Source organism: Nasonia vitripennis, chromosome 2 (assembly GCF_009193385.2).
Source record: "Nasonia vitripennis strain AsymCx chromosome 2, Nvit_psr_1.1, whole genome shotgun sequence".
NCBI lineage: Eukaryota > Metazoa > Arthropoda > Insecta > Hymenoptera > Pteromalidae > Nasonia > Nasonia vitripennis.
This window is the reverse complement of record NC_045758.1, coordinates 34,906,482-34,926,860: the sequence shown is the minus strand read 5'-3', so window position 1 is coordinate 34,926,860 and position 20,379 is coordinate 34,906,482. Positions and strand designations below refer to the sequence as shown.

Here is a 20,379-nt window from a genome sequence, read left to right as displayed (position 1 = left end):
ATATACCGTGGTATATACATTCCTGACCAGAGCGAGAGCGAGAGAGAGAGAGAGAGAGAGAGAGAGAGAGAGTGAGCGCGGCGGCATTTAAACGGTACGTGCTGTGTGCATCAGTGTGCGAAAGCCGGCTGTATATATAGGGTACTATGGTGGTGGCGTGCGCGCGCCGGCGCGGCATTTAAATTTTGACGTAAGCCAGCGGACACGTGCGTGCCGGCCGACGCGGACGCACGCACGCGACCTTATGCATATAGAAATACTCGGATATACATGCGCATACGTTGCCGGTCGTTGAACATTTAAGGTAATTGGGCGCGCGTACGGATTGATGGGATGACCAATTATTAGACTAAATATAGCGAGGAGTGCCGTTAGTCGCTGAGCGAGCTCTTCTGTCGATCTTGCAAAGCTGATCCTTCCTTCGATTCTTTCTTTTGGAGCGGCGTAGCCTGACTTTATGTTTGATGCATTCGTATATTTAACTTATGCCGATCGAGATGTAACTTGATCCAGTAGCCAGTTTTTTAAATATCAGTCTGCTTTGCACGTGTTTCATTCTCATTAGTGATAACGAGTTATAAATAAGTTCTTTTATTAGCCGTTACGCGATGACGCAATGAATTATAAATAATAAATAAATAATTATAAATTTAATTATTTTAATAGTTTTGTGTGTTAACAAAAATTACATGATTTGACTCTATTAATATCGATAGATTACCGCTGTGAAAGTCACGCAAATAATTGTAAAAATTTTCTATTTTCTCATTTTTTGTACTTTGCACTTTCTTACATGGTATAAAGTATAAAAATTAATTTACAACTAGCGAATTGCATCTTGTACAGAAGCCGGTCAAACAAAACATTCATATATTTACAGACTCACTCAATACGTCATTCTCTACACAATCGCATACTGTTCGTACAGTAATTCTTTCACTCTGTAGTAATCTTCAGAGAGACAACCCTCCATTATGATTTTGCCGGCCTCGTGCTGAAATTCAAATGGATTATGCGTCAAATAAATCGGTTTTTGTAACGTGATAACGATCAGCTAATTACTTATAACGATTAGCTACTTACCCTTCTCACTGCAATGGTATTATTACAACACCACAAAACACCGCCACTGAACTCCGAGGGAATATTAGCTTTAGTTAAAATTTGTTTGAAATCTGATAATTTCAATTCATTAATAAAGGTAGTTTGATGACCTGGAACCTGTTAATAAACAGCGAAATCAGCATTAATATTGAATGGAGCATAGTTTTTTTCTATAATATTTTAAACTCTAATTACTTCGTTGAGAGGCAGCGGTTCCAATGTGAGAATTTTTTCTGTCCTGTCAATCAGATCTTCATTTTCATTGTCCATAAAAACATCTCTGCAGACCTGGTCGCGTGCTGTTATCAGAGCATCGACCCAAGCGACTTCCGAATCTCCCTTTCCACGAGAGAAATTCAATCCACTCACCAAGGCATCCGTCAAACGTACCTAAAAAAATATTTAATTTAATAAAAACTTGACATTTTTTATTTGAACTCAATCGTAACAGTTCTAGCATCATAGTTACTTGATAAATATGTGTTTCTGTCGTTGCATCCAAAGTTTCTCCTCTTGAAGGTATAAACACGCGAGCACCTACGTTCCGAGCTTGTGCGGCAAGAAGCTCGGTATCCTTAGGAGAACCTCTAACTAAAACTATTCTGCGAGGCCGCAACTGTGCAAGAATTTTCTGCAATGATTCACCATCGGATCTTCCTTCAAAGTCTATGTATGTTACGGAAGCGTTAACGGCAATAGTACGAGTTGTTTGAACACATTTTGTTGGAATATCGCTCATAGTTTCAGCTGGGTGCTGAACTTGCTCTTCCTGCTTAACTTCTATGTTTTCTTTGTTATCTTCAGCCTCTGGCAGTACTTCAGCTATTTTATAGTCTTCAGGTCTGTGAAATCATAATTTTACTTATTAATAAATTTTCAATGGATCCCCCCACATTTTTAAACATGAATCTTACTTTATTATTTCGCCGTACTCGTCGACTTTTATTTTTTCTTCTACGAAAGGGAACATAGGATGTTGCTTTTTACTCTGCTTGAAGAACCCTGGCTTGTGCTCTTGTTTAACTAGCAAATCGTGCTTTCCTTTAGCACCACCCACTTCTATTTCATCTTCCGACTCCGAACTAACATCAGCGGTTTCCCTATATGAATAAAAAAAGTATTTTAAAATGTTCTACACCTTCCATTACAATGTCAAAAAATAAAAAACTTACATTTTCTCTTGTTTTAATTGTTCTTGCTTTACTTTTTCCTTCTTCATATATTCTTCTAATTCAGCTCCTTCTAATCTCACCTTCTTTTTAATCTCTAAAGTTATATTCCTGTTACCACCATTTTCCACTAGATCTCTTGCAAGTGTGCCTGGTGACGTTCTGCTTGTTATTATAATACTATTTTGAGGATTACTACACCATTGCAAAAAGAGATCGCGAGAGAAACCACACTCCATATCTGGAGTACTAGCTAATACAACCTGTGCAATTGAAAATTTGAAAATGGTTAAAACATAGTCGAATAATTCTATTTTATAAAGAAATATGAAATACCTTTGGACTAGGAACTTGATTTAATTCAGCCATACTGTGACACAATTGTAAATGTTTGAATTGAAATGGATTATTTCTGGCGCCTTCAAAGCTTTTCATCAATTTATCACTCATCCATTCAATTTGTGATTTTGCAAATTCAACGACGTTGTAACTGACATTATTTAATAGAGCTAAAGAATAAGCAAGTAAACCAGACTCTTTATTTCTCCATAATTGGTCCAACATGTGAGCTAATTCCAAGACTCTGCCTGCCGTGTCAACTCCTACAAGTACATTTCCACCTCCACGAAGAGTTTGAAGAATATTTGCTAAAATAACACAACAAAAAGATAGTTCATTAAACCAAAATTTTCAAACAGTTTAGCATAAAAATATTTTCAAATGATTATGCATACTCATTAATTTTTCATCTCTTGTACGCCGCCTGGCTTGTTGATAAGTTGCATTGAAACTGTCAGTGATTAGTAAAGATGGTCTCTGCAACCTTTCCAACTCACATCCATTTAAATGTCTCTCTTTTTTGTGATTAAAGTCAACAGCATATATAATATCTTCTTCCCCAACTTTTACAATTTTCCATATTGTACCACCTATCATATGTCCAGCTGGTAAAGGTGTCAATGTGACACCATATCCTTTGCCTTTCATAGATATACTTTGATTGTATTTCAATTGCACAATTTTGTCAAATGCTGCATCAACATCATCGAGAGTAAATAAATTAAAGTCTTCCATATTGTGTCGAGACTAGAACAAAATACAGATTTAATATCAAGGATTAAAATTATTCTAATGGGCTATTTAATAATTTATTTACCTGATATATATCATACATGAACATCTGGCCCATTTTGTAAACTGGAATTGTTGCATATATAGGACAACTCAGACCACATTTCCCTACCAAATAAGGTAAAGCTCCCAAATGTAATGGATCTGGGTAAGACAGCAGAACAGCATCAATTTGATGAACATGTCTGAAAAATAATACACACATATAATAATAATACATAAATATTCAGCTACTATACAAGAAAAAAACTGGACTTAATTCAGTCATACCTTTTTAATTCCTTAATGAAATCTGGATCAAATTTTTCATCCCATCCGCAGTCCAATAAGATGCGTAATTCATCAACTTGCAAAATATAACAAGGAGGTGATTCGTCTAATGCACCTGATATGGCATGTAATTTGATGATCGACGTCATTGTTTAATTGTCTACAAAAAAAGAGTCACAAAATAAATCAAACAAATTCTTCTTTTGCTTCATTTGTCTACTTATATACTGCTGATGCAGATAACAAATTCATGTATTATGTTAAATTTAAAATGATAATCTCAAGGTCAGAAAGGTAGATATGCTTTTATAAACTTGTAAATAAGAGATTTTTATGAAAAAAAAAAATGTAAAAAATGACTTTTGGAGAAGGGAGCTTAACCTATCAACACAACACAACCTGTAAACATTAAAAAATGTTGTGCAGAGATCCTAACCTATCAACACAATGTACAAACGTCAATCGTGATCTTATTATTAATGAATTATGAACGGTACCTATTTACGATTTCAAAAACTTAATAAACCATACGCATAAGCTCTGTTAGAAAGTTTAATAAAGCGCAATTCAGGAAAATAAAAATATCAACATTTCTAGTCTACAAGGCTACATAAACATCTCATCATCATACTCGACTCCGAAATGCTGAAAATCCAAGCCAAGCTTACGAAGTATATATGCCAGTGCCTTCGCAGTGTTGCCGTTATTATCATAGAGGTATATAATATATACCTAGTAGAGGGATATACGAAGCCGTATGCTGGAGTGAGCAACCGTGGAGACTTAGGCTGCGTTTACATGGCAATCTTAAGAATGGCAGATTGGAGAGACCGCGAGATTTAAATTCCACGCCGAAAGCTTAAAAAAATCATCATTATAATTGTTGTGATCCACTTTATGGATAGATATTATAATATTTACATGAATAATCATGTTAACGCATCAGCGAATCATAATTTTTTCGAAAATATGCTTGTAAATTTCATAACCTCAAAATGGCGGATGTTGCGAGATATTCATATTGACACTCTTGGATTCATAATATTTTACTTACATATTTGTCTAAAACTGAATGCTGTTTTTTAAAATAATACAAAAACTTTTCCTAAGGTGCATCGCTACATTAATAATAATGAATTTAGTAGGCTTCCAATTTTCAATATACACACGTACAAACACATACACACACACATATATATATATTTATTACGGAGGAATTCTGCAATAGCCATTTCTGGGTGAAAAAAAAGATATTACTGAGAAATTTGGTGAGGGTAAGGGTGACGGAGAGATGACGTGTATAGGTGGAGAGATTTAAAAAAATTGCTCAACTATTGCGTTCTCTCTTTCCGTAATCCGCGACGTCTATATTGTTTGTTATTTGCGGCCGAAGTAGCGGGGATTGGCTCTTATTTTAATTTCGGCATCTGTCGCTTAATGTAGATTTTCTTATCTCTTCAACTACCGCTACGAGTAATTGGCCAATACTTATACATTAACATAGAGTAGTAAGTAGGTTTTTCCATTGAAAAAAAATTATTTTTGAAAGGTCAAAAGAAATATATAAAAACAGACTGCTAAAAGTGGCAACAGCGCAGCGTTTTTGATAGGCTTGTCACTCCAATCGTTCGCCGCGCGGCGTTCCGGCGCTGCAATCGCGGCCGGCGTGCCTTTTCCTCGAATCCCCGATGGATGAGAAAGCAAATTTTCATATCTCACTTTACGGTCCAATCGTAAAAAGCTCTAAAATTAAGCCAAATTTTCGTGAATTTGGTCGCAGGGCATCAGCCTATCTTTGGTATACCGCAATTATTTGCGCGTAGAACCGGGATAGACGGCGAGACGGGGATCGAAGAAGCAAGTCGTTGGCTGCCCGCTTCCGCGTGCGCGCGCATTCGCGAGCGACCGTCAGTGAAGGTCGGAAACCCGGCGACTCGTGCACCCAAAATATCCTTTCGACTAGGAGAGATTCGATCCGAGTCTGCGAATCTCCGAATCGTGTAAAATAGGCTTTCTAAAACTACGTCATTCCTGAGAGGTGTCTTATCGGAGAAAAAACAAGCGAACTCGGCAGCACCTGCCCGCTCGTCCCGCCACCTCCCCCCCCCCTCCCTACCACGACAGTAGAGTGAGAGAGAGAGAGAGAGAGAGAGAGAGCAAACGGACTTCCGGCGCGGCGCCATTAGTCCAACTCTCCGGCGGCGGTCTCTCCTACGCGTTTGTCTCAGCAGCGAAGCCTCGCACGCGCCTTTTCACGTCCTTCAGCGTACACACCGAGTTCCTGCGAGACATCGGACCTGCACGTAAGTACACCAAGAGTAGTACTCGACACGAAGCGCAGTTTCTTCGTTCGCTCAGTGACCCGATTCGATCATCGCGAGACCCGTGACTTGGCTATGCGCTTATTCTCGTTCTTCTTTCAACGGTTCGATCCAAGTTCTTTTGCACCCAGCCATATACCTATACCGCGTCATACGTCCACCTAGACCGTTCTTCTTAAGACCGACATTGCAAGTGTTCGTACAGCGTCTTCGAAAATCCCAATATTTCCCCATCCACCGGGAAATAAGTACCTATGTATGTATGTACATCTGAACATTTCGGAAGGTGGTGGTGGCGGCGGCGGCGACGTATCGACGCGCCGCGCGGTAACGCTCTTTTTCCGTATTCCCTCCCCCCCTTGCTTTCTCCTTGCCCCTCCTCTTCCGAGGTAGTAGGAATAACGCGCGCGCGCGACTTGGTCTCATGTTTGTGCGGTGTGGCTTGGGCGTCGCGTCGTTTTCTTCGCGAGCGTGCTTAGTCTGTGTGTTCGTATTTCTGCTAACACTCGTGTCTGTCTCTCTCCTTCAAGGTCCGATTCGAACACACGCCACTGAGGAATATCTGCGGCCCCCTGGCTGCTCTCACTCTTCACGACATAGCACCTAGTGCGGAGTTTTTCGATCGATTCGAAAATGAACAATTTGGTGAGTATCAAAAACTTGTTTCCGCAACCCTGTTATCGCTCTCATTCTCTGTAATGACGCATTTGTTTTATATTGTTGATTGTTCGCGCGACTATGAAGCAACTTTGGCTGTTTGTTGTTTCGGTTTAAAAATAAAGCTTTGACTAGCCTCTGTTTTGACGTTTATTCCGATGATGTTTTTTTTAATACTTTGTAGACGGTGGCTCGTGTTGGACGTTAAAATTGAATAATTCTATTACCTAAGATACCGCGGGATTCCAAGCTTGAAATTCTTAAAATATTGCATCATAATCATGTCTGTAACAAAAGTTTACGAAAAATGAATCAGGGCCCGAATAGCCCAAGTTGCGAACCGAGCACGCCGCGTCGCGTTTGCGCGTCCTCCGCAGATACTCTGCTCTTTGCGACGCGTTTGCGAGGTTAGTTTGGACAATGCATCGGAGGATTCTCCGATTTGCGTTTTATTCAATAGATTCTGCACAATTTTAAAAGCTTAGAATAGTATAAAGTTGAATTCTCTGTATAATTGTTAATTTTTACGTTTCCTTTTTTTGCAGAAGATGGTGTCACCCAGTTCACCGGTGAGAATCTTATAAAGAATATAAACTTGCATATCATTATGACTTTTGTTATTGCAACGTTTTCTGCTTTTTCTCTTGAACAATCTTGAAGCTCAATAAACTTACGTCTTATTGTATAAATGAGACGTAAGCTACAAATTTTTGTTGTAGAAGTGAGCAAGAACCAAAGTCTTGAACAGACACCATGCTTTTCCACCTTTATAAGCATGGTCGATTTCTAAAGAAACAAGAAAAATTAAAAAAGCATGCTTTTCTAAAGGGCGCTCACAAGTACAAGTACTCACGGTTAATTTTTCTTTTCAAAACAGAGGAAGACAAAGATCTTCGTCGGTAGGCTACCGGAAAACTGCCGGAGCGAAGAGCTGCGCAACCTGTTCCTGCGTTTCGGCGAGGTGACCGAATGCGATGTAATGAACCGCTACGGCTTCGTTCACATGGCCCGCGAGGAGGACGCCGCCGAGGCAATCAAGGCCCTGCACAACACATCATTCAAAGGCGCGACCATCAACGTCGAGCAGTCCACCGGCAAGTCACGAGGACGTCGAGACGACAGACGCGGTGGCCCGATGCGCGGCGGCAGAGGAGGACGAGATGGAGGCCGCGATACTCGTCCCGGTCCGTATAACGACAGGAGAGGTTTGTTGAAATACACCGCGTCGTTCGTAACTTCTGAGAGAAAAGATTGATGATTTACGTTCCGATGACTTGCATCGGAAACGTTTTTGTCAAACAATCTTAAAGTTTTTTTCACGTACTTTGCCACGTGCTTAATTCCTAGTTCGCGTGAGCTTCGAGATCGGAGATTGTACAGCGATTCGTGATTATGATTATTACCCCGTGTTTAAACGTTTGTACACGTCTAACTAATATTATGCAACTAAATCGATTTTTCTTCATTTCTGCGCAACAAAATTAATACCTTTTATTTTTCTTTGTGTATGCCAACTTTTTCACCATTCATTTCTATCGTCATGTACCAGTAAAAATGGGGACATACGCATATATGTGAAGTTTGATTCCTTGCATGGACTTAAATAATCAAAATTGCACATCAATGATATCATTATTTTAATACAAGTGTAGAAAACTGGTCATGTTTTGTCAACAAATAATGACATCCTTTTTTCTTCACACTTAGCTGCTTATTATCATTATTGCTTTTTAACATGTAATAGCTTTTATGATTTAGATTATTCACATTTATTAAGATTAATACTTAACACTGACACTGATAAATAATCCCTTCAATTGGTTATATTCTATGTTTGATACTTAAAAGTTGTTTTTAGTACATAATTCATCAGGTTAATACACACATGTATACAATTTTTTGATAATAGTATATCATAACTGCATGGATCACGTTAACATCTCCATTGCTTTCATCTTCACTTGCAATTACTACTCATCCATTAGTATTTCAGTCCAATAATTGACAGCTATTCGTTTTATAATTTGCATTTTACTGAATTAATATAAGAAAAAAACACCATGTCTCTCTGACCCTTTAACTTGGAATTTACAAACGTTTAAGCCCGTGTAATAATCTATCCTTGTGTTGATTTTGACGAATTCATAACTGACCGTCGTTCGAGAATCCGTAACCCTAACTCTCCAGAACACAAACCAAAAACAAATAGCAGAAACAACATAAGCAAAAAACTTGAAACAACTTGAAAACTCAAATCAAATTTGAAAGATAAAGACACGAGACGATAGTTAGGGGCTTCCAATGTAATTCGAAAACCTAACTGCATCTCTGCCAGTGAATAATCAAAAAGCAATGAAAGATTTTCCACTTGATTCTGTTCTTGGGCAACCAACTCTCGTGCAAAACTGCAGTGCTCCCAATACATAACGTTGGCTATGACGGAGCAGCCGCTGGTGGTGGCGGCTACACAGACTACAACCGCGGCGGCGGCGACTTCAGTGGCCGAGGAGACTTCAGCGGCGGCTACAATGACCGAGGCGGATACGGCCAGAACGTTGGTGGCGCAGCTATGGGATATACATCGACGGCGCCGATGGGTGGTTATGGGCCTGCGGGTGGCGCGGTTGGCGGCTACGGACCTACTGGAGCTGTTGACTACGGCAGGACCGATTACGGCAGAACAGCCGAATTCGGCGCGCGGACGGATTACGGAAACCGGGGAGAATTCCAAAGTACATACAGTATTCTCTTCCATCCTGCTTTTGTTTGAATCTATCATTGGAGACCGACCTGTTTATGCCCGTTCCATCTAGATATTTCCTTCGATTTTGTCAAGCTGTTTTAGATTGAAGTTTAATCCTCAAAATTTTACTTCCTTGTCATCAAATTATAGAGTAGAGTTACACTAGTAACGCGTTTTTTTAACGTAAATAATAGTAATGAAAGAAGCACTAGCGAACTGCACGTTTTGACTGTGTGTAGAAATAGTGTGTAGAACAAGCTTGAACAGCGAAACTCTCCAAAGTTATATTCAAATGTCATTTTGGTTTGGTATACTAAAGCGAGGTATTCTGGGCAAACAGTGTGCGACTACTCTGTGCCTGGAGGCGGCATGGGTGGTGATTTCAATAGAGCAGCGCCTGGACCTGTTGACTATGGTCGCACCGACAACTTCACAGCCGGCAGAGCTGACGCGTATGGTGCGCCCCGCGCTGAATACGACCGCACGGCCGCTGGACCTATGAGGAATGGAAGTGGTGGCGGTGTTGCTGCTGGCGGATATGGTACTGGATATGGCGAAGTTGGGTAAGAATTATTTTGTTTTCGCAAGGTTTTCCCACTCGACTCTTGATAACTAGACTGATTTTCATTCATTAAAATTGTTTGAATTCACGTTGTTCGATATGAAAATATTTGTTGAGGAGGCAAACGTTATAACGTTAATGTAGCAGAGCTCATAACACTTACATCTTATGACTTTATTAAAATGTAATGTACCATCTGGTATCCGAGCAAGATTAATTGTCTTGAACAGACACCATGCTTTTACAACCTTAGAAGTATGGTCGATTTCAAAAGGAACATCACTATTGTCATAAAAAAGCTTTACATTTGTAAATGACCAAAAAATAATTTTATATAAGAGATAACTCTTCTCAATACAAAATAATTTTATGCAGATATGATAATTTGCTAGAATTTTTCTGTTATTGAAAATTAAATTTCCAAAACGATCGATTCATGTAATGTTTGTACAACAGTTTCATTATAATTTTAAGTTTCAATTAGTCAAAAGCGTCAGTGTAAGATACTATTCCAGTTAATTTTTACACTTATAAATTTCTTCCTTGTTTTGATCCTTAAAATTACTCCATGTCCAATTGCTACTTGTTATTCTTTGCTTAACCTCTATATGCTCTTACCTTCTTATTATCCATCCATTGTTCCAAACAAAATATGCTGAAAATATATAATGTGAACTAGAAACACAGTTTTGTAGCTTGGTACTCCTGAGTTAGATTCAGTTACTTACTAAAACCAGGCACCAAAGAAAGCTTTACGGTTTTAAGTATCTAATTTAATCTGACTTTCCTGTCTTTCAAACTTCATTCACGAAGGTTAAATTTATAAATAAGATCAAATTTGATTTTGAATAGACCAATCAGTGGGGCACCGAGCTACAGTACTGGTGGACCTAGCTACAACACTGGTCCTGGACCACAAGCAGACATGTTCAGCCGAAGAGCTGGAGGAACTGTTCCCAGTGGTGGATATCAAGTTGGAGGGTGCGTTTGTTCTAGCAATTAATGCTGTCTGTTTTTTTCACTTGACTCTTTAACAACTTACTTTTGATCTATATTCGCTTATTTTTCTTAAAAAAACTGTGATGTTAAAGGGTTAAAGAGCTTCAGCCTCTATTGTATTCGTTACTTGCTTTTCTGGATCATGCTTTTGTTAACATTTCTTAATATCAAATGCTAAAATATTACCTTTCAAGTGTTCTTTTTTTCTCACGTATATTGTATATTGAAAAAAAATTAACTCGCACGCATTGTATTTGCACTTGAAGAATGTAGAACGAAATTATTTTATATAACTTGAAAATTTCATCCTTTTATTTTTTTCCAGATACACAGAAGGCTATGAGAGAGCAGACCCATACGGCCCTCCGCGCGGAGGAAACCGGTAAGTAACACTTTCTCGTTTTCAATTCTTCCAATTAGGAATAGTAAAAAAATACGGCGGTTTGCGAGTATTGTAAAATATTTCGAGTATGAATATAGAATTCGACAAGGAACATTGAGCTGAGTAAAAGACCTTGCGCTCTCGTTCTTTTGCGTTTCGTCGTTATTATGCTTATCCGAACCGTTCAACTCCGAATAAGCGTTGAGTAATAATTTATGATGCGCAGAGCGACACTGAATATCATACTGTGAAAAAGTATAAGATGTAACAAGACTTTACACATTCCTAGCAATAATAAACGATAATTTATCATTGTTAAAGTTTCAAATTTTAGAGATAACATGAAGGTAATATAATTCCATGCATCAAAAATATTTGCATTGAATTTAGTCGATTATTGTTGCTATTTTTCTTCCGACTTTCATAATTCGGCATGCGTAAAACCCGAGCGCGCGCTATTGTAACAGGAAAGCAAACTGAATGCGACTTAACAAACGCGAATCTTTGTATATTGCGAATGCGAACTCTTCAAGCGATGAACAAAGCATGGTGTACAGCGACAATGAAAACGAAAAGTAGCTTCGCTGTTATTCTATATCCATAGCATTTTTCCATTTCTGCTTACTCAAAGAGAATATAATGGAAACTCGGTAAATTTAAATCTGCGAAATTTCGGTCATGAAGCACCATTTAAGAATTTTAAAGCGTATACTTAACTAGTAAACACAACATTTTTCCCGTCGTATAACTAAGTTTTTCGCATCCAGCTGGATCATTTTTTCTTTTTTCTACGATTCAGATGTGCTTGCGTACCTCGTATTTTTTATCGCACTGTGTAGTGATTTTACTTAACAATCATTATTTTTTCGGGTAGTTTTTCTACATTTTCCTGACTTTTGAGAATCATAATTGAATGATGCTGATTAAATAATTTGAATTTTGGAATGTTATTTATTGAAATAAATCAGATCTAGATATTAAGAATCTCACTGCACAGTTAAGCCATTATCGACGATTTCGATCTCCTCGACAGAATTACTTCGAATTCAGTTTTACAAAGCGCGACACGATTACGATAATTATACGTAAACGATTAAAAGTTACATCTTATACTTTATACTGCGCTGTAAAGAAAAAGAAAAAATTAAACGATTAATTCTGCGATTTCTCATTTTTTTTTAAACTTTTAGCTTCCCAGGCCCGGCAGACGCGATGCCACCAAGGTACTAATTAATCGATAGTACCTACGAATCAAAGCGAATAATAACACGCACGCAAAATGGCAAATAAAAAGTTTCATTGCCAATGAAAATACAGCGGTTAGAGTGCGCGAACTTACGTCTACACAAACAACGCCCCTCTCGAACTCAGCCCACTTACCGAAACATGCAGTTTCTTATAAATGTGTATACATATAATTATATTCCTAGATTATAATACTTGAATGAAAAGAAACAAAACAAAAAGAAAACAGAAGCTGATTGATCGAGTTCGAGCTAGATCAAGGTTAAGTGTGGATTTACAAAAAATAGATAAATACGATTTGAATAAATACACGAAATGATGGTTGCAAACGTTGTAAAGAGAATTCGAGAGTCTGCGCGGATGCGAGATCTGGACGAGCACGGGAGCCATTCGACTACTAAGAATTGTAACAAATTTAACATTTTTATACTGTTGATTTTGTCTAAAGTAAAGAATACTTGACACACAAAAATACATAAATATTGTATACATTTAAAAAAAAGAAAGCATATATGAGCATTCATTTCGGAGATCGTAACGGGATGGTCCAACAAATGTAAAAGACAAGAGTTGATCTTGCCGTATTAGGGATACACGAATCTTGAACAGTTAGGCTGTAAAACTAAAACAAGAAAAAATTCATTAATTATTCCTAGTTTAGTGTTAACTGATATAATGGACACGCTAGTGATTTATTTAGATTTTGCTGTATAATTTTCTTCTTTTCTTTTTTATATATGTAAGAACCTGAAAAAGTGTTTTAAATGATATTCATCAATAAAACGAGAGGAAATGCTTAATGCTGCTTTCATTAAATAACCGTGTATCTTTTAGTTCCAATAAATTTAACTAATCACTCCTCACCCTTATCATAAATTAATTGGCACTATCCATTTCAATCGCGATCAAAATATTCTCTCAAAATAACTATGAATATTCTATTTGTTTCCCATATTTGATCCCTCTTTCTCATTCCTTCTCATTTTATTATTTTTAATAAAGACTAACTGAGAACTTGAAAAACAAAGAATCAGTTATTTTTAAAAGTTTTGACGTGTATAACTGCAAACGAAACGACACATTCATTTTCAAAAACATAATAATATTACGAAGGAGGTAGAAGAATTGATCGAAGCGCAAATGAAAAGACCATCGTGGGGAAAGAGCCATCGCCGTTACTCACACACTGCGCTAGTTTGCGTGTCTAGCGTATTCTTATGAAGACTGCGCTCCGTCGATTTATATTTTTCTCTCTCCCTCGACGTGCAAACGAACACACAATTGCGATAATGCGAAGTAGGAGCGAGAGAGTGTGAGAGACAAATAATCAGCGTTTCTACCTAGCGCAAATAATTCAACTTGGCGGCGTCGTATCCTAGCTCCACTTTTATAACGGAGAAGAGAAAAAGAGATTCGTCGAAAAGCTATGTCCGCCGAAGCGTGCGGTATTTTTATCGAAAGAGAGCGAGAGATGCGAAGCTGGCGATGAGATTGCGTTTGCGCCCCAGCGGCTTTGCGATTATAAAGGTACGTTCATTACAACAACAACAACAACAACAACAAACAATCGAACGCGTGCGTCCTTTATAAATAAATATGATTCTATGGTTGTCTCGATCAACGTCTCATAAGCGGGTCTTCTTGTTGGCTGTGTAATTTCTGGTTCATTGTTGTATACGGAATATGTGACGAGGCACTTCGATCATTGCTTTCGACGTACATGTTTGAACACGTTATGCTTGATCAACCTATTTTTTTCTTCTTTCTTTACTTATGTGCTTTTGATTTCTTATACTTATTTGGTCACTAGTTTTGAATATACATCATATTTTATTTTTGTTTTTTGTTTGAAGTGAGCTATCCCTGTAAAGCTAGCTTTCTAAAGTACATGCAATGCTAAGCACACCAGACCAACTTCAAGTAGAAGATTTTGCCTATGAACATTTGGGAATGACTCTGGAACAGTATCGTCACGAAGATACCGATTATTTCCTCGCATGCTTGATTTATCAAAATTCGAAGCCGAACGTAAAAACAAGAGTTTCATTCTTTCACACGAGATCAATAGAATCAAACTCATTCTCTGGCGAGCATCTGCCTTTTAGGAATGTAAAATCAACGATTTTGTCTATACTTCACTGACATAGGACGTTTCTAAAATGCGTGTACGGTTACTCATCATTCGATAAATCTTTTGCCTGTCCTCGACGTTTATATGAGCGCGACAAGCAAAAATTGAAAATCAGTCTGTTATGCACTGAAAAAAAACTCAGCCATTTTAACTGAAATCGCACCAGTAATCCGTCATTGTACGAAGACTCGCCAAAATTACCGTAGAGTTCAGTAGTTTTAAAGAATCAGTTCGGTCGTTTTTGCTGGTGTCCCGCGTAAGCGATCAATTTTACGAGTTGCGACTCGCCAAAACTACCAGTGGCACACCGTTGTTCTTACTGAACAGTCGTTACGGTGACAGAACGGTTAAAACTACCGGACTTTACGGCAGAAATGACTGTGTTTTTTTTTCAGTGTGTATATCTGTAGATCCGAATGAATTCGTACGAACGATGCACGTATATGCACACCTATATATACGATTATGTTGCATACTGCGACCGTTGAGAGTATTCCGCTCATTGAAAAATTTCATTGTAAATTTCGTCAATCAACCATAAGCTTCGCGAAATTCGATCATTGACTATCCGTTTATCGAGCGCGCGACTGTTAACTTTTTTTTTTAAATCGATCACCAAAATTATCATGTTAATGCGATGTGTACGTATACATATATATCTGCAATTACTTTGATAACGATCACTGGATCTACGCTTTTTCTCTTACTCGTTCTAGGTTCTAAGATCCGGGTTTTTCTTTATGAATTCTTAACATGTTCTTATACTGTAAAGTAACATTAGCATGTAAGGAAGCAAACAAATTAATGCCTCTATGAGTGGCACTTTCTCATGTGAATTTTTCGTAATAGATGGCAGCCAGGATGAGCGAGGCCCCCGTCACTTATCGAGATGAACTCGATGAACTGGCTGAAACTTGACACATGAAGGTGTAGCTTTGGAATACTCCGTGAAATTTGCGGGAGGCCACATTGTTCGGAGGTTTATCTTGGACACGAGAGATTGAAAAACGCTGATGTTTAGTAAATCCAATATTCCAACAGCAAACTATGAGACGGTAAGAACTAAAGACTGCAGTTGTTATTTTAAAGGGGTAGAGCGTGACAGAAATTACACTGTGATCGAGAGATCTATTAAAAAAAAAATAAATAAATAAACAAACGATTTTAAATAAAAGTAAAAGATTGCGTATTTTGTATTTTTTTCCAACTCTAATCCACTTCCTTGTTCTACCTGAGTACTATCAGTTTCCATCACCAGATTGTAGCAATTGATATATAACTTTTGTTAAATTATTATTTGGTTTGAAAAAAAGCGATTTAATGCTTTATACGAAATTTTACATTCAGTACTACAGGGCGCAGGTATATCGGGTGGATCACAAAATCCCTAGAAAGTTTCTAGATGACATCGTAAAGTTCCCAAGATACCTATAGGTATGGTTTCCAAGCAGCAAGCATCCGCGATTACAAAACGATATAGAGCGAATAGCGATGGCTACCGCGTGTACGGTACGAGCGCGTGTTACAACAACATAACCTTCAATATGTAAATTCGCATGAAAAGTCTTGAAATTCCTTGTAAAAAAGAGTAAATTCATGTTTATAAATGTTTGTGCAGAGTCTTTATCGTTGACAAAATGAAGAAACCAATTGAAGCCGTTATAGAAGATGTAATAATCAATCCGGAAAAAATCCAACCTATCATAGGTACCTGATAACGTACGAATTTCAAGAACAAACTTGAAAAGAAATTAATAATCTTAATTTTTTGCCTAAAACTTTGCAGTGAATTTCCAAAATGGCCAACTCAAAGATGAAGAAACCAAAAGGATGAAATGTGGCCTGTACAATGATGAGAAAAAAAAGAAAACTGTTTTGGCAATGTCAAATGGCCAAGTAGTTTACAAAGGTTACAGGCCTGATCTCAACAAAGAATTGACTTACACAATGTTAGCCATTCACAACAAGAAAACTGGAAAAGTCAGATTAATTCAAGCTGAGCGATGGGATGTTGCCCCTGTGCTGGATGAACACGTTGATGACACCAATGATGATAATGTAGACAAAACAGCTGAATTGAACAAACAGTTTGGTTCTAAGAGAGTTAAACGAAGAACTGAGCAGTATGAGAGAATGAAAGTCAATGTTGACAATGTGAAGGATCAGTTGGAAAAGACTGTATCCAGTAAGTTTTTAACTTAAGTGAATGCATGATGCAATTTTCCAGTCCAAAATTTTATGTGTTTCCATGATAAACAAATTTATTATTATTTCTAGATGTAGAAATAGAGAGATCAGAACTTGAACCTTCTTCAACCGATGATTTCATAGATGGTGTACACTTACCACCTTGCAATAAAGATGCATCAAGAGAAGCAGATGTATATAACATCGAAGATATAGTACCAAAGAATATTTTGAAAACTTTGTATGCAGTAGCAGCAACTTTGGGCGAAAGCAACATGGACAAGTGCGTAAACTTGGGTCAAATGGACAAACTTTGAATGTGTAATCTTTCATGTATCAAGCTAAACATTTGAATTATTTTTTTTTAGCAAACCAGCCTTCTTTGTCAAAACTGTGGAAACTTTCAAGGATGATTCAGATTCTAAATTCAAATTAGCGATATTGTTATATATCGAAGCAGTAATAAATTGGCTAAGCATCCCCATCAAATCGGCCAAGAGGAATGATCTAGAGATATGTCCTCATTCAGCCGATGCAAATGCCTACATCGTCGAGACGTTCAGTGTGGTTAGTGCTCAGGGAAGGTAAGCTTGTAATGTTTTGTTATTAATTTTCAAGAATCCTAATATCAAGTTGTGGATTAAATTTATTTGCTATCGCGCTTGAAATGCATTTACAAAAGTCATTTAAAAATATCCACGTACATAAGAATAGTTGTTAAAAAGACATCCAATTTTCAGACAACGACCAAACAGTATGAAAGACAAAGGAATCTGTCACTGTATAATCCTAGCGTTAATGATCTGGAATTATACCTTGGACTTAGAACTCTTTTTGTCAATGTTCACGTTGATGTTCCGAATGAGTCATAAAAAACTCATGGACCTTGCGAGATGGATGCTAGCAACTCCATCTAAAACAGAGAAAAAGGTTGTCATGCTCAAGTTACCTTTGCCCGGGCTGCCCAAAGTTGTTTTTAAAAGGAAAAAGAACTAATACTTGGGTTAAACAAATTTTAAAGTTTATAAATTATGTGTATTTTTAATAAAAGATTAAGACTCGTTTTGTACAACTCTTTGTCTTCAGTCATTTTCGAACTATCCAACTGTGATACGCGTGCTATTCCCGCTCCCGGGAAATCTCAAGTTTGACAGACAAAATTCGTGTTCCGCCTGTCTTTGCAATCTGTTTTTGCCATTTCATCGAACCCTCTTCCAAGTTATCTAATAATTCCCAGTTGGCATTTCGTTAGTCGTTAAAAAGTTCAAAAACAGCGTTCCATCTCGAAAACCGGTAGCTACGAAAAAAATCATATAGGTTAGATTCATGACGGCCATGTTTGGGAGGCTGGGAAGGGATGGCATCGGTCGATTGCGCTTACAAGTGTTCCAGACGCTCGAACGACAGCAGGCGACTCTCGCATCGAAGAAACAGAAAATGGTAAGTGTCCTAATTATTTACTCGGAGAAAGCCAATTACTGACTGAAATTCAACACGTAGATTCTTTGCTTCCATTCGCCTGTGCGATTCAATTGTTATATTTCGTATAGGTAAAGGTAGTAGAGCTTTATACCCGAAGATCTAGCGTCGGAATTTCAACAAGTGGTCGCGCTCACTTATTTACTTCATCGGCACAATCAATATTTCGCAAGAAGGCAAAAAGTGAAAGGCGCGTGTGTATGTGTGATAAAAGTCGTCCGAGATTCTGAAATTGAAATGCTTTTTATCGAGATTCGTATATACATTTTACATCGTGATGTATACGGGCAGCTTTAACTTGTAAAAGTTTCCACTTGCATCTCGTATTTATATCCGCGTATACGAATAAACTCGTTTCTTGAAAGGCTGATGTGTTTCCGCAGTGACGGAACTACATCCTGACCTTGAATATGATTTGAATTACAAATGCTGTAAAGAAGATTATACTTATGACAATTCTAATAAAATAATGCTCCTTTCCGGCGGGCAATAGGTATAACGTACGAGGCCAAGTAGCAGTATTACTGTAAATCACTAGAGTAAAATGTGACGCACGAGTACTTAGTTGCTTGTTGCGCATAATCTGTTAGCGACACGCCTACTGCATATACTTATCCGCGTTCTCATCAATCGTTCGCTATTAATTTCAGCCTAAACTAACCGCCGAAGAAAGAGAGAAGGACATCAGTCCTCTGTTGACGAATGGCTGGACCGTCCAAACCAACAGGGATGCCCTGTACAAGGAATTCGCTTTCAAGAATTTTAACCAGGTACGAGCTTGAATTAAATCTCCATCGCAATTGAAAGATAAGAGAGACACTGATTTTTTACCTTCAACGACTTTCACAGGCCTTTGGATTCATGACGCGAGTCGCGATGCAGGCCGAGAAGATGGACCACCACCCGGAATGGTTCAACGTCTACAACAAAGTCAACATCACGTTATCGTCCCACGACGTCAACGGTTTATCCTCGCGAGATGTTAAGCTGGCGAACTTTGTTGACAAGGCTGCTAAATCCGTCAACGAATGATATCGATCGATTGTTTATATATTTTTATTTCAATTGTTGCAGAGAAAACGTATGAGAGTAATGCATCTGTCCCGCGCAGCTGTGACAATAAATAAAGCGTATGTTTAGTAAAGTAATTTCGCGGACTCTTTAATTGCTGTACTTAAAGCGGCCGTCAATCAGCACGTCTGGCCAGATCCGTCGTTTTTCACTTGGGACAGCATTACGAGACGTGAGTGCCTCGCTGAGAATCGCAATTTTCCGAAGCTATTTCCAATTAGTCCGAAAGATTGATTCCTCACTGGCGTTTCTACTTATTCCGCTCTATAAAACCCGCGCTCGTCTCGCGCGCATATAAATATAACTGCTTTCAATTGAGTTTTTCTACCTGAAATGAAAGTAGTGCAATTAGAAGTGAGTGGAAAACCGTACTCATCGTCTCTCTCTCTCTCTCTCTCTCTCTCTTTCTCACCCCGTAATGTCTTACGTCAGGCTCCTCTGCAGGTGTTATACTGTGCGTATACCTGAGCCAGCGGGAAAAATAAATAAAAAGGAAGAGAAGGGAGAGAGGGAGAAACAATGGTCGACGCGCGCAGAGAAAATCAGGCCGTACGTAACGGAAGAAAAGGAGCAGAGAAGCTGTAGCGAGAGAGGAAAAAATCAATGCAAGCTTGTTTCGATCGCTATCCACGTACGTACACAAGTATAGGTATATAATGTACGCGGTGTAATTGCGTGCACCGATGACGCGAAAGGACACGATACGAGTGTATTACATACGCAGCCTAACAAAATCTATATTACATTTCGTACGTTCGAAATACATCAAGGGCAATTACGAGGAAAAGAGCGCCGCGGGCATCCTTGAAAAAAAAAAGCACGGTGCGGAGAGATAAGGGCCGCCGACGCGTAGCTTCGATAGTCCAACCACCGCGTTATCGCAGTATAGGGATGGACGAGCTGCGCGCGCGCGCGAGCGGGGGTGACA

At 38.4% G+C, this 20,379-nt stretch overlaps 3 protein-coding genes and 1 long non-coding RNA gene across 30 annotated transcripts; 2 read left to right on the top strand and 2 right to left on the bottom strand.

Moving 5' to 3' along the window:
• Positions 1 to 645: 645 nt before the first annotated feature.
• LOC100115330 (probable cleavage and polyadenylation specificity factor subunit 2) lies at positions 646 to 5,501 on the bottom strand. 4 transcript variants are annotated; one of them, XM_031924333.2, is made up of 11 exons: positions 4,172 to 4,330; positions 3,675 to 3,834; positions 3,430 to 3,589; positions 3,008 to 3,359; positions 2,610 to 2,920; positions 2,277 to 2,536; positions 2,019 to 2,204; positions 1,574 to 1,946; positions 1,300 to 1,494; positions 1,084 to 1,221; positions 646 to 994 (listed from the first exon to the last, which is right to left on the bottom strand). In XM_031924333.2, exons 2-11 carry the CDS (start codon positions 3,821 to 3,823, stop codon positions 902 to 904), a joined length of 2,217 nt encoding a protein of 738 aa, XP_031780193.1. In that variant the 5' UTR covers positions 3,824 to 3,834; positions 4,172 to 4,330; the 3' UTR covers positions 646 to 901. The 4 variants fall into 4 exon arrangements, with proteins under 4 accessions (XP_031780193.1, XP_031780194.1, XP_032453440.1 ...); XM_031924334.2 differs by having other exon boundaries at positions 742 to 994; positions 4,111 to 4,327; XM_032597549.1 differs by lacking the exon at positions 4,172 to 4,330 and adding an exon at positions 4,407 to 5,501 and having other exon boundaries at positions 754 to 994.
• Positions 5,502 to 5,568: 67 nt separating this feature from the next.
• On the top strand, positions 5,569 to 15,894 carry LOC100117370 (RNA-binding protein 4.1). 20 transcript variants are annotated; one of them, XM_032597561.1, is made up of 9 exons: positions 5,569 to 5,977; positions 6,526 to 6,640; positions 7,198 to 7,221; positions 7,530 to 7,836; positions 9,064 to 9,384; positions 9,736 to 9,958; positions 10,810 to 10,938; positions 11,282 to 11,338; positions 15,564 to 15,894. In XM_032597561.1, exons 2-9 carry the CDS (start codon positions 6,629 to 6,631, stop codon positions 15,577 to 15,579), a joined length of 1,089 nt encoding a protein of 362 aa, XP_032453452.1. In that variant the 5' UTR covers positions 5,569 to 5,977; positions 6,526 to 6,628; the 3' UTR covers positions 15,580 to 15,894. The 20 variants fall into 20 exon arrangements, with proteins under 20 accessions (XP_032453452.1, XP_032453454.1, XP_032453450.1 ...); XM_032597563.1 differs by having other exon boundaries at positions 5,573 to 5,977; positions 7,201 to 7,221; XM_032597559.1 differs by lacking the exon at positions 15,564 to 15,894 and adding an exon at positions 12,529 to 13,399 and having other exon boundaries at positions 5,573 to 5,977; positions 7,201 to 7,221.
• A 291-nt stretch (positions 15,895 to 16,185) lies between these two features.
• LOC100117398 lies at positions 16,186 to 19,528 on the top strand. Its single transcript, XM_031924348.1, has 7 exons — positions 16,186 to 16,421; positions 16,501 to 16,899; positions 16,992 to 17,184; positions 17,270 to 17,485; positions 17,642 to 17,870; positions 19,031 to 19,150; positions 19,230 to 19,528. The coding sequence occupies exons 1-7, from the start codon at positions 16,352 to 16,354 to the stop codon at positions 19,410 to 19,412; spliced, it is 1,410 nt and encodes a 469-aa protein (XP_031780208.1). The 5' UTR covers positions 16,186 to 16,351; the 3' UTR covers positions 19,413 to 19,528.
• On the bottom strand, positions 17,745 to 19,902 carry LOC116416350. 5 transcript variants are annotated; one of them, XR_004344671.1, is made up of 5 exons: positions 19,864 to 19,902; positions 18,885 to 19,779; positions 18,679 to 18,809; positions 18,283 to 18,606; positions 17,906 to 18,198 (listed from the first exon to the last, which is right to left on the bottom strand). It is a non-coding gene; the product is annotated as an uncharacterized LOC116416350 (long non-coding RNA). The 5 variants fall into 5 exon arrangements; XR_004226790.2 differs by having other exon boundaries at positions 18,679 to 19,779; XR_004226789.2 differs by having other exon boundaries at positions 18,283 to 18,809.
• Positions 19,903 to 20,379: the final 477 nt, after the last annotated feature.

Bases quoted from the DNA above. Each gene is read 5' to 3' on its own strand.
- LOC100115330 (XM_032597549.1), bottom strand. From the start codon at position 3,823: ATGACGTCGATCATCAAATTACATGCCATATCAGGTGCATTAGACGAA. The intron at 2,921-3,007 runs GTATGCATAATC...GTGTTATTTTAG, and splicing joins AAGAGATGAAAAATTAATGA to CAAATATTCTTCAAACTCTT. The intron at 1,222-1,299 runs GTAATTAGAGTT...GTTTATTAACAG, and splicing joins AACCGCTGCCTCTCAACGAA to GTTCCAGGTCATCAAACTAC.
- LOC100117370 (XM_032597552.1), top strand. The intron at 9,959-10,809 runs GTAAGAATTATT...GATTTTGAATAG, and splicing joins ACTGGATATGGCGAAGTTGG to ACCAATCAGTGGGGCACCGA. The intron at 11,339-12,528 runs GTAAGTAACACT...TTAAACTTTTAG, and splicing joins CCTCCGCGCGGAGGAAACCG to CTTCCCAGGCCCGGCAGACG.
- LOC100117398 (XM_031924348.1), top strand. From the start codon at position 16,352: ATGAAGAAACCAATTGAAGCCGTTATAGAAGATGTAATAATCAATCCG. The intron at 17,486-17,641 runs GTAAGCTTGTAA...TCCAATTTTCAG, and splicing joins GTGGTTAGTGCTCAGGGAAG to ACAACGACCAAACAGTATGA. The intron at 19,151-19,229 runs GTACGAGCTTGA...CGACTTTCACAG, and splicing joins CTTTCAAGAATTTTAACCAG to GCCTTTGGATTCATGACGCG.